Here is a 12,311-nt window from a genome sequence, read left to right as displayed (position 1 = left end):
AATACACAAGGTGCAGGAAGACAGCCAGTGAGGGCATGTTAGTGGTGTTTTAGCACTGTGAGGGAGTTTTATTCTATAGTGTGGAGGTTCACATGCTTTTTGTAGTAGCTACTAAACAATTTATTCATTCTTGAATCTCTTTACTTTTAGTTGTAACAGTTTGAATCACACCAGCATACACATAATACTCCTGCTTTCATCTCTCAATCTCAAGCAGTCATTTTCACTTTTAAAAGCCACAGAGTCCTGTTTACAAGGGAAGCTACAGATTAATGATTTATGAGAGATGTGCCAAAAATGCCTACATGTATTTTAAGTTTTGAGAAGTAGGCCTGATTTGAGTTTTTAAGCGTGTAAAAGGTATAAAGCCCCACAATAGACTGGCAACCTGTTCAGAGTGCATCCTGCCTATTAGCCAAGGGCACCTGAGCTAGACTCCAATGCCCCCTTATCCTGAAATGTATAAGACAGATTGATATGCAATTTGAGAATTTTGGTTAAAAAATAAAGCAAAACCTCTTTCACTTCTACTTATCTTCTTTAACAGGTCTTGACATTAGCTAGAAACAGCCATCACTGCTGAAATTGAACAAAAATGAAGCTAAACTGCAGAAGCAGTGTGTGAAAACCTAAGCATGCTCCATGATTCAGTAGCTCGTAGAACCACCTTTAGCAGCAGTAAGGAGTTTTCTGTATGACTTCATCTGTCTCTCACGTCACTGTAACAGAATTTTGGCCCGCTCTTCTTTACAGCATTGCTTCAGTTCATTGAGGTTTGCAGGCGTTCGTTTATGCACGGCTCTTTTAAGGTCCCACCACAGCATTTCAGTCAGGCTGAGGTTTGGACTTTTACTGGGCTGTTGCAACAACTCGATTCTTTACTTTTCAGCCATTCTGTTGTAGATTTGCTGCTGTGCTTGGTCAACTTGTGCCAAGCTATACAGGGAGTGCAGAATTATTAGGCAAATGAGTATTTTGTCCACATCATCCTCTTCATGCATGTTGTCTTACTCCAAGCTGTATAGGCTCGAAAGCCTACTACCAATTAAGCATATTAGGTGATGTGCATCTCTGTAATGAGAAGGGGTGTGGTCTAATGACATCAACACCCTATATCAGGTGTGCATAATTATTAGGCAACTTCCTTTCCTTTTGCAAAATGGGTCAAAAGAAGGACTTGACAGGCTCAGAAAAGTCAAAAATAGTGAGATATCTTGCAGAGGGATGCAGCAGTCTCAAAATTGCAAAGCTTCTGAAGCGTGATCATCGAACAATCAAGCGTTTCATTCAAAATAGTCAACAGGGTCGCAAGAAGTGTGTGGAAAAACCAAGGCGCAAAATAACTGCCCATGAACTGAGAAAAGTCAAGTGTGCAGCTGCCAAGATGCCACTTGCCACCAGTTTGGCCATATTTCAGAGCTGCAACATCACTGGAGTGCCCAAAAGCACAAGGTGTGCAATACTCAGAGACATGGCCAAGGTAAGAAAGGCTGAAAGACGACCACCACTGAACAAGACACACAAACTGAAACGTCAAGACTGGGCCAAGAAATATCTCAAGACTGATTTTTCTAAGGTTTTATGGACTGATGAAATGAGAGTGAGTCTTGATGGGCCAGATGGATGGGCCCGTGGCTGGATTGGTAAAGGGCAGAGAGCTCCTGTCCGACTCACCTGATCTGAACCCCATTGAGAACCTGTGGTCCATCATCAAATGTGAGATTTACAAGGAGGGAAAACAGTACACCTCTCTGAACAGTGTCTGGGAGGCTGTGGTTGCTGCTGCACGCAATGTTGATGGTGAACAGATCAAAACACTGACAGAATCCATGGATGGCAGGCTTTTGAGTGTCCTTGCAAAGAAAGGTGGCTATATTGGTCGCTGATTTGTTTTTGTCAGAAATGTATGTTTGTGAATGTGGAGATGTTATATTGGTGTCACTGGTAAAAATAAATAATTGAAATGGGTATATATTTGTTTTTTGTTAAGTTGCCTAATAATTATGCACAGTAATAGTCACCTGCACACACAGATATCCCCCTAAAATAGCTAAAACTAAAAACAAACTAAAAACTACTTCCAAAAACATTCAGCTTTGAAATTAATGAGTTTTTTGGGTTCATTGAGAACATGGTTGTTGTTCAATAATAAAATTATTCCTCAAAAATACAACTTGCCCAATAATTCTGCACTCCCTGTAGTTGCTGCACAGGCAGACTCACATTTGACTCTAGAATACTTTGGATCGCTTTAACATTTAAAATGCTGAGACCTGTGAAGTTTAAGATGTAGCTCTTGATGGGCTTTATTGCAGTTTCTCAGAGCACTGCAAGGTCTGATCTTGAGTTAAGTCTCGTGGGACATCCGCTCCTGGGAGGATTGGCAGCTTTCTTTAGTGTTTCTCACTTGTGAATAAATTATTAAATTGTTTGGAAATGACCTGATGAGCCTTCCCAGATTGATGGGCACCAACAGTAATTTCTCTTCAATTATTATATACATATTGATTTATTCTTTTTATTTACTCACTCAGCTGCAAAGGAGAAATCATGAAAGAAATCTTCTGCTACAAAGGTTTTAGACTTTGTTCACAGCTATAAAGCTACAAGGAAAGAATCACAGTGACAAATGAGTCCTGAAATGTATATGTGGACATGTGAGTGCTGCTTTAGGACATACTGAGGAGGGAGAAAGAAATAGTAAATCTATCCTTTCGACACGGAGCCCTGTGAAGTTCCCTTGCCAAAATTAGCAGGCTCCTCATTCATGATAGGAAAGGCAATATAACCAGCATGTAAATATCTCAAAGAATTTCCAGTTTATGAAGGTAATCTTATAGCAACATTTATAGCTGAACTCCTTGCTTACAGCTTTAATATTAGAGCTGGAATTAACTGCACAGCTGTTGCAAGCAGCTATCTGACTCAGATGTGCGCCTGTCTGGGTTACTCACTGCATGTGTGTAATGCTTGCAACCTGTGCAGCTAGTGCAGACACACACACACCGCTCTTTAAACCTGAGACCACCAAACGCAGCAGATTCTCCCCCTCTCCTTCATGGTGTCCTATCATTCGGTGTCATTTCTATTTAGGGCTCCTCCGCTGTTCCTCGTTTCCTCACTAACGCTCAGATAGAAGCACCAGCATTTAACTCCTGCACACCATATCGGAGGGGGGAAAAAACCCGCTGGGAGGACCAAGGGAATACTGTACGTGATCGAGAGAGGAATGTAGAGCTGGATTCATCACAGGGACACCACACCACTGGGATTTTATGTGTGGCTTTACGCTTCCTTCCTTATACTCCCTAGAGGTGATCTGTGGAGGACTATGCGTGACCATACAAACAGATAGAGCAACGGACCAGCTTTGATTTGGCTCATGGATACACTCAGCGTCCCTGGTCCATCCGCTTCGAACTCGGATAACGAGTCCCCTGAACATACTCCAGACCCAGATTCCTCCCGCCACACCACCCACACTGGTGGGCAGAGCGGGCTCGGTGGCCTGGGATATGGGATCAGGGTAGCGTGGCACCACCTGAGGCCCTTCATCCCCTTCTTTCTCATCAGTTCCATGGTGGTAGCTCTCGTCTACCTGATGCAAGCCATCATCTACGGGGGGCCCTTCAAAGACCCGCTCTTCTTTGTCAAGTTTAATGAGCGCTGGCCGCGACCGACTCCACCCCGAGTGGACACAACGTCCTCTACCGAGCTTTTTGGTCTGATCACCCCCTCGTCATTTGAGGAAGTCCATGTTGACGTGCACAGAGACAACGGCACAACGTGAACTGGAATGTAGAAAAGAAGGACTCCAGGGGGACCACACGCTGCTCTTGGATTAAAAGAGCACATACTAATATTTGAGTGGGAGACATTTCCCTGCCGGTCCTCTGTCCCTCTTAAAATAAAATATAATGGATGAAAATTTTATTTCAGCAGCTGAATCAGGTTTCTTTAAAATCCATTTAAATATTCAGTGTGCTCCAGCTTTTGTTTCTCTTATGAAACAAATAAAAGTGAAACTACAATTATTTTTTACAACTTTTGGAAGATTTTGTTATTTGCACTGAAGGTTCTTGCACGGCGCTCAAAATGTATAAATCACTACCAGTTTTATACATTTTTTTTAAAGCAGAAAATGTGTCTGTGCGATTTGTAGAGTGAAGCACTTATGATTTTAAATGCTTGGCCTGGTTTTCTCTCTGCACTGAACAGCAAATGTGCTTTTCCTGTACGTTAAATAAAGTGTCAGTCGTCCGAGGTGGAAAAGTCAAACAGTGATGTTCCAGCATCGCAGTCCTGTAGTCTCCCTTTTCCTGATTTGTGTTACTATCCCAGCTCTACGCAAACACTGTCCAGGAAGCACTTAGAGGGAATTTATTACTCTAAAGAATGTAACGTTTGAACAAAACCAGCTTGAATTGTCTAACTCAGGCTTCTGAAGCCTCATTTTGACCTCATCTTAACGGCAGAGTTTATTTTTTTAGACAAATTAAAAGGTGTAAATTGTGTCCCCCATCACCTTCAGCCTTTCACAGCTGAAAATGCTTTATAGACTTGAAAAAATATGAATCTATCCTTTAACCTTCCAGTGGAGTTAATGTACTTTTCTACCTCTCACCACTAAAATCCAGCTCCTCTGTTCATAAGTAGAAAATATTCACGATTCTCTCCGTGAGTGTTTCCCCTATAAATGCATCTCTTGTGCTCATTACTCATTGCTATCACTGTATATAAATATATGCTTAGAGAGCAAGAGATGTAGGATTACATCCTACTTCAAAACCTACTGGTGGATAAAGATAATTTTATATTGATATGCTTACTAGCCAAGGTCCCTCATAAAAATTGTTTATCTCACATTAGACGGTGAAAAAGTTGAGTGGTAACTTTTAACTGTTATGTGTCTGTGCCATTTTAAAATGTCATGTAATGTAATAACAACTGAACAAATCCATGTGTTAAAGAGTGAAATCAGCTGTGGTTGAATTGTGTTGTTATTATTATTATTATTATTATTATTACTGCAAAAAAGTGTGCTAAAAACACAAACAGAATATTACAAAACGCATATAAATATGATAATAATAATAATACTAATAATAAAGCAGTTAACTCAACGAATTAAACTATAATACAATCTAATTTAACTGTGAAATTAAAAGAAAATACTATCTATCTATCTATCTATCTATCTATCTATCTATCTATCTATCTATCTATCTATCTATCTATCTATCTATCTATCTATCTATCTATCTATCTATCTATCTATCTATCTATCTATCTATCTATCTATCGCTTACTCTTCCACTAGTTTCTGGTGCCATTTGACGAAGACGGAGGTGCCAGCAGTGAATGCTCTCTCTTTGTAATGTGTTTGTGTATCTTTGGCCGGCTGTTTTTTTTTTTCCTTGGGGGGTGGCCGTGGCGTCTGTGCGGTGACGCTGCCGCCCCCTAGCGGCGAAGCGGAAGACTGCACCGTTTCCTCTGATGACAACGTTGACCTGCGGCTGACCCCACTAAAATCGGACAAAAAACAGCCCAATAAAATGCTGTCCGTTAAATATATTTTGTGAAGTACATTTATTTTTAAAAAAGAAACGGTTTTATTTTGTGCCTCGATAGTGGATCTGTAGAGAGTTTTCAGGCCCGCAGACGGTGAGTAAACCAGGTGTCTGTCACATGGCCGACTTTAACAGCAGCTTTAATTAGCAAGCCGGGAGAGCGTGGTTAAAACAGGCCAGATATGCTGGAAGGTGATGTTAGAACAGACGTTTAGCGGTCTGTAACATGTTAACTAAGCTAGTACAACTCTTTTCTCTGTGTAGTCTGTTTGGAGTTCACTGCTAGCTAGTCCTCTGATACTAACCAGCGCGCGGGCTTTGAGCTGGCCCCACATGACTCGAGTTTAAATGTGCTCAAAGACTATTTATTGCTGCAAGAAATATTTAAGATTGCCCATTAATCCACACTATACATAATAATAAACTATAAAGCTGCTGATAAAGGAGAAAGAAAGCTCGACCTCAAAAATCTCTGTTTTAATGTGCAAAAATTTCAAACTCAAAAAGTGTGTTTTTGTCCACAATATCGAAGCATTTATTGTGCTAATGTCCAGGTGAGCAGGGATATTTGCTTCACACTCCACACACATGTCACCTTCCGTTTCCACTCCTCTCTGCTCCCCTTCTGAAGTGGATGGGGAAATGTGGTGCTACCAAAAACCAGGGTTTGATACCCTCCTCCTCACTGAGCTGCAGAGACAACAACAGTGCAGCCAGTTCTGTGACACTCTGCTTAAGGCAGAAGGTATGAGACACACATACACAAAAAACCCAAAACAAAATTTTGCATGTGTTAGTTTTGCTTTTAAAGGTTTTGTTTTTGTCATTTCTCCCTGTCTTGCAGGGGTGTCTATACCCGCACACAGCTGTATTCTGTCAGCTATCAGCCCCCACATCTCCTCCGCTCTGTCCTCCACACCGACTCCCGCTGCGGGGCAGAGTCGCCTCTTGGAGTTTCGGGCTCTGGGTGCCTGCACCTTGCTCCACTTGGTCAGGCTTCTATACTCTGGAGAGATGGCTGGGGAGGGTGAGAGGGAGAAGCAACAGGCTATTTCTGCTGCGGCCAACCTGGGCATCCACGGGTTGGTGGAGGTGACGAAAAGGGAGTGTAAGAGCAGGGATGGGGTCGGGCAGTGCGCCGAAATAGGAGTGCAGACGGAGCCTCTGATGTTTGAGAGTGAGGAGAGACCGAGCAGGTGGAGGAGAGAGGTGAGGGATGGGAGCACTTTTCTGTGGAAAGAGATGATGTCAAATGGCGGGAAGGATGTGTGCACTCAAACAGACGAGCTGCAGATAAACACAGCTCCACCTGCTCACCCAGCAGTATCGTTTGAGACCATCGATATGAGTGCTCTGCAGAGTATACAGCACTCAGACCCCCTACTTGTTCCCCCTCAGATTTGCCCTGTGTCTGTCCTCTACCCTCCAAATGAACTAACACCTCAGATATCCTCTGCTCCCTTAGGTTCTATACCTGAAGCTGAAAGCACACCTGTTGCTGTTGTGACCCAGCCGTACACATCTGCCCCCCCATCCCTCCCTCATTTTATGAGCCAGACAACCATCTGTAATGCTGACCCCCAGAGCGGATGGGCTGACCAAGATGTCACAGTGGCGGAAGAATGGGAGGAAGAGCAGTTTAAACAGTTTCAAGGCAACATCCCAGGATTCATCAGCTACTTTCTGAACCCTGACAATGAGGAGGAGCCCCGCAGGGGGAGAGCAGGCCGCAGGCGAAGGTCCGGGGTTGGAGGTGCCAGGAGAGCCGAGACGGGCGAGGAGAAGCGTGGGAGACCACGAGCAGGAGAGAGAGGGCGTGGTCGGGGAGGATTAACTCAAATGGTGCAGGAGGTGGGGGTGAGCAGGTTGCAGAAGTTGTTCTTGCTCAGGTGGGGCATGAGGACGCCCAGGACGGGTCAGGGAGGCGGAGCTGCTGGGAGGAAGCTGTGCCTGCAGACCAGAGAGGTTGTGAAAAAGGGTGCACGCTGTGAGAGGAAAAGAGGGCGTGGCATAGCGTGGGCATTAAGCCAAGTTGGAGATGTGCTGCAGTCTGGTGAGGTCGGAGGAAGCACCACTCAGCGTGGAAGGAAAAATACGGGGCAACAGTTTGAACAGGTAAGCGAATGAGTGTCCTGTTTGTGGCATCTATAGAGTGTCAAAAGCTGTAATTAAATAAAATTATAGGGTCTGGGAGCTCAAAACTAAACCTTTGAGGGTTTTTACACCCAAAAATGAGAATTCAGATTTAAAACAGGATGTTACATTTGCTGCTTCTTTCAAACATTGTGACCTGTCCTTGTTTGCAGGGCAGTCTTCCTGTGCGGAGGCCACGAAGGTCCAGAGCCAAAACAGCAACATCGGCTTCCTGTTTTCCCACACCTATGCAGTTTACCAATGCACATACTCTATCTACCTCCAGCCACTCCTTCCAGGCTTCTCCATCTCCCCACCTGCCATCGCCTGCAGCCTCCTCTCCACCATCCTGTCTTCCTGTCCCAGCCCCACCACCTCATGAGGAGCAGCCTGAGCAGATCGATCGTCTTCTGGAGGAAGTGATGATGGGACTCGATATTTTACCAAACAACAAAGGCAGCGCTTCACGTGCTCAGCATCCCCTTCCAGCAGGTAGCAACACTGGCGCCTCTGCCTCTTCTGAAATCACCTCATCCCAAAACAAACCGCAGAGCCTTTCTTCTGAGCTCCATGAATCCACTGAGGTTGCAGTTGTTGCAGGAGCAGCTGGTCGCTCCAGTTCTACAAATGGTGTGGTGCCAGTTCTAGAGCGGCCGTGCGAGGGAGAGCTGGGTGACATGCTGGACCACTTCCTGCAGTCGTTTGAGCAGCATGTTGAAAGCTGTCGTGCAAGAGAGGAGATGGAGACGAGTGGTGTGAGCTCCACAGAGTCCTGCCAACCTCTCACTCTCATGAACACTTACAAAAAAAACAAAGATCACACTACAAACCCCTACATGCCTCAACTACAAAGGAGCACCCACAGAATTGAGTGCTCTCAAACACCTGAGCTGCACATTGATGAAAACGAGTCTCAAGAGAGCCGCTCACAGTCACGCAAGGCCCACGCTGGCCGCACCGTTTCCCCCAAACACATAGAGGAAACTAGACCGACTTCAAAACGACAGAACAAAAGAAGGCAAAAGCCTTATCTGTTCTCACTAGAGAAGAAGAAGGTGAAGGTGAGGAAGCCAGACGATGCGGTGAACAGAAACCCTCATGCCAGAAAAGAGAATCAGCTAAAGCAGATTCCTGTGGTGAACCTGGAGAGGAGAGAACTGCTGCCGGTCAAAGTGGCAACGCCGCGACACATCTGTCAGAATCTGAAAGGCAAGGTGGGAAATATTTCAAATAGCTAACTGGCAGATTTTGCCGTCTGTCACCTGCTAAGTAAGTGAATAATAACAGTAATTAAATATGTAAGTAAACTGTATTTTTATAGCACATTTAAAACCAAAAAGGTTGCATTAATATTTCCATTGTCTATATCAGGGAGATTATCCAAATTATAAATCAATGATTATTATTTGGGAGGTTTTTAACCTGTGTTTTAATAAAAGGAGTTAATGAGCCCAGATTATCCTTCAAACTGTCAGTTTATAGTGGATGGCCAAATAATATTTCCCCTGGTTTGGATTTGTTTAACTCTAAGAAACTGTGGGATGTGCAAAATGTACTCACTGAGCCTTCTTATGGGTCAGCGATCTTCCTGATTCCAAGGTAAATCTGCATAGCGATGAAAAGAAATGTGCGGATGAGTAATATGACCTAGACAGAGCGTAATAAAGAAAACAAATAGGCCCCTAGATAGATCCCTGTGGAACTCCAAATGTCAAAGCTGCCGATGCAGAGGATTATTTTCCGGTTAAATCAAAACTATCCTAAATTTAATAGAAGATTCAAACCAGTTAACCCCAAAGCCTCAACTCCTGCATGATGCTTTGCTTGTTTAAGAATGGCTATACTACTGCATGCTTACACAGTACGAGTACAGATTTCGTAACCTCGACCTCACAGTCAAGGTCATGGGTCAAGTTTTCTGAAAATCTTGTGAATGCAGTCAGTTAAGAAGGAAAGCTTTATACCATAGGTTGCATGTAATAGGAGGCTGAAGGGTAGCACTGTTTTCAGTATTTTCCATGTTTAGACTATTGTTTTGTACTTTTATAGTTCATTAAGGTGAATCTGTTTTACAGGATGCTTTACCCTTCCTCGAGGAGCCACTTACAGCCAAACGCCTACCCTCAGCAGTTCAATCAGGGCGCAGAAGTAGGGGCAGACCCAGGAAAAATGACCCTCTCAGCTCATCTAACAGAGAGTGTTCAAAACCACCCATTCTGGCACAGCCTGCAGATTTCTGTGTTGCGGATGAACAACTTGAGAAAAACCAGGAGAGACGTGAGGAGGAGTTGGCTGTACAGTCACACGAAGAGGTGGGGGGGGCTACGAGGAGGGGACAGAAGAGGGGAGCAGAGTCAGACGAGGATACGAGTGATAACGCCACCGTGGCCAAGAGGGCTTGCTTTGAGACACCGACACAGCCACCCACCTCTGAACCTGCAGACTTTACCTCTAAACTAGGAGCCACAGATCCTGAGGAGACAATCGATGTAGAGACTGTTTCTCCGACCGGAGCCTGTTTACAAGAAGAAAAAGAAAATCTCCCGTGGAGTGAACTCAGACTAGCTGAGGGAAGTCTGACAGATGAGGAAGTACAGAGCAGCGCTGATGAGATCATCGATGTGGATGGAGACGACGAAAACTTTGAGATAAAAGAAGAGATTCAGACTCAGAGCAGAAGAGCGCCGACTGTGTTTGCTGACCTGCAGCCTTCTGTTTCACCCTCACAGTCTGCAAATGGAAGCTGGGACATTGTCAAAGATGAGGTCATCGATGTGATTGGAGGCTCCAGTCCCATCCCTGAACCGGTGACCATCACGTGGACAGAGTCTTCAGAAGGTGAAGAAGAAGAAGGAGGAGAGCTGGACGTTGATGTAGTCGGAGAACACAAAGACAGCGCTTCATCAGTGATTTTCACCGCTGTGATTAAAGACCTTGTCAAGGGAAACGTTCAGACTGAGGTGCGCTTTCATTAACACCTCTAATGCCCCCTTCTTTTCTGTTCGTGTGATTTCTTACATTGGTTCATTTAACTGCGTCTATTTCAGGGCTGGTGACAAATGGTCGACGTAGATGTTCATGAATGTTTGTCTTCTCTCTGTATTGTGCTCACATCCACGTGCAAACATGCTGACAATCACACCAAGGATGTTTGTGTTGCTATTCCACCGGGGTTTAGGATAAATGGAGCAATATGTGTCATTTGTTTCAAGCAGTGAGGAAAGACCTGCATCCTAATGCGTAACATTGTGAGCTTAATCAGAACAAAAGACGTGTGTTTGTGTGAAGATGTTTAGTTTTAAGCTCTTCAGCTGAGTATATAGAGACAGCTGGGATTGTTCATAATTGAAGAATTTTATGTGTTACAAGTTTAATATTACTCATTTGTAACTGTTAAGCAAAGTTTTTTTTTTTAAACTGAAGTATTGGAAATACATTTAAAAAATCAGGTTTTTGTATGTAAAGAAAGCGTTTTTATTAGTTGTACATATGACAGTAACCGTGCATTACGCCTTAATCATGCTTCAGCTAAAAATCTACATCACAACTTAATCTTCCACGGCGATCAGAGTCGACCTGACCTGTAGTTGCATTATTCCAGAGCTGCACGTCAGGTTACGTTGTAAGTTACGACGTAGATTTCCCGCTGAAGCGTAACTCAGTTAGTTGTAAATATGATTGGTCATATATATATATACATGTATGTCAGCTTCTGTTCTGCCAAAAATTTCCAGAAAACTTTCAGCACTCCTTGTTTTTATGTTTGTTTTCGTTTGCTAATGTTCCCCGTGGCACTTTTGGTTCAAGGATCTGTTTCCTGTAATAAAGATTTTTCTGTGATGCTTGTGACCTTATTACTGCGCAAGTGGATCTGAAACAACAAACAACAACAAAAGCCTCAAAAGTCCAATCCTATTTTTTTTAGCTTCCGATCAGCCAGACCTTCTTGTGATTTTTTTTTACGTGCTCTTGAGCAATAGTTCTTCAGTCTTTCTGAAGGTCAGGGTTTTTCTTTGGATACTTCTTTAGTTAAATCCATTAAAAAAATGCCACAAATTGCTAATCCATAAAAAACACAGTTTGACAGACATAAAATGTTTCCGAGGTTAAAGCTCTTATAATGAAAGCTGTTCTAAGGTCGGACAACTCAAAACTATTTTTTTAAAACATTCCTCATCCAAAAAAGGGAAAAGGAACATACAGCTTGTTATCAGCACTCAGTTTAAGAGCCTGTGTCATCAGTGCCTATGGAATTGGTAGCTTTGCACATCTGGAAAGGCACCATCAGTGGTGGAGGGTATATAAAAGTTTTAAAGTAACATATACTCCCATCTGAACATCTTCCAAAAAAAAAAAAGAGCTGCATGTTTGAGCAAATCAATGCTAAATCACATACTGCATATATTAAAACAACATGGCTTCACAGTAGAAGAGTCTGGGAGGTAAACTGTCCTGCCTGCAGTCACCATCTGAACACATTTGGCATACGATGAAGAAGACGAAGGACTGTCGAGCTGCTAGAATAACAAGAACAACATTTCTCTCCCAGAAGTCCAACAACTGCTCTCCTCAGTTCCCAGATGTTTACAGGTTGTTGTTAAAATATAT

The 12,311-nt window shown here is 43.4% G+C and overlaps 1 protein-coding gene across 2 annotated transcripts; it reads left to right on the top strand.

The window, feature by feature from the left end:
- Positions 1 to 5,253: 5,253 nt before the first annotated feature.
- LOC146582354 (uncharacterized) lies at positions 5,254 to 11,543 on the top strand. Of its 2 annotated transcripts, none has more exons than XM_085295729.1 (5): positions 5,254 to 5,664; positions 6,202 to 6,315; positions 6,415 to 7,685; positions 7,877 to 8,917; positions 9,779 to 11,543. In XM_085295729.1, exons 2-5 carry the CDS (start codon positions 6,213 to 6,215, stop codon positions 10,676 to 10,678), a joined length of 3,315 nt encoding a protein of 1,104 aa, XP_085151855.1. In that variant the 5' UTR covers positions 5,254 to 5,664; positions 6,202 to 6,212; the 3' UTR covers positions 10,679 to 11,543. The 2 variants fall into 2 exon arrangements, with proteins under 2 accessions (XP_085151855.1, XP_085151846.1); XM_085295720.1 differs by having other exon boundaries at positions 6,125 to 6,315.
- The last annotated feature ends 768 nt before the right edge of the window (positions 11,544 to 12,311 follow it).

Source organism: Mchenga conophoros, linkage group LG2 (genome assembly GCF_057382185.1).
Source record: "Mchenga conophoros isolate Kocher_MC1m ecotype Shallow Benthic linkage group LG2, M_conophoros_male_GT1.1, whole genome shotgun sequence".
NCBI classification, from domain to species: Eukaryota; Metazoa; Chordata; class Actinopteri; order Cichliformes; family Cichlidae; genus Mchenga; species Mchenga conophoros.
The sequence above is the reverse complement of the archived record's forward strand: the minus strand, read 5'-3'. Positions and strand labels throughout refer to the sequence as shown.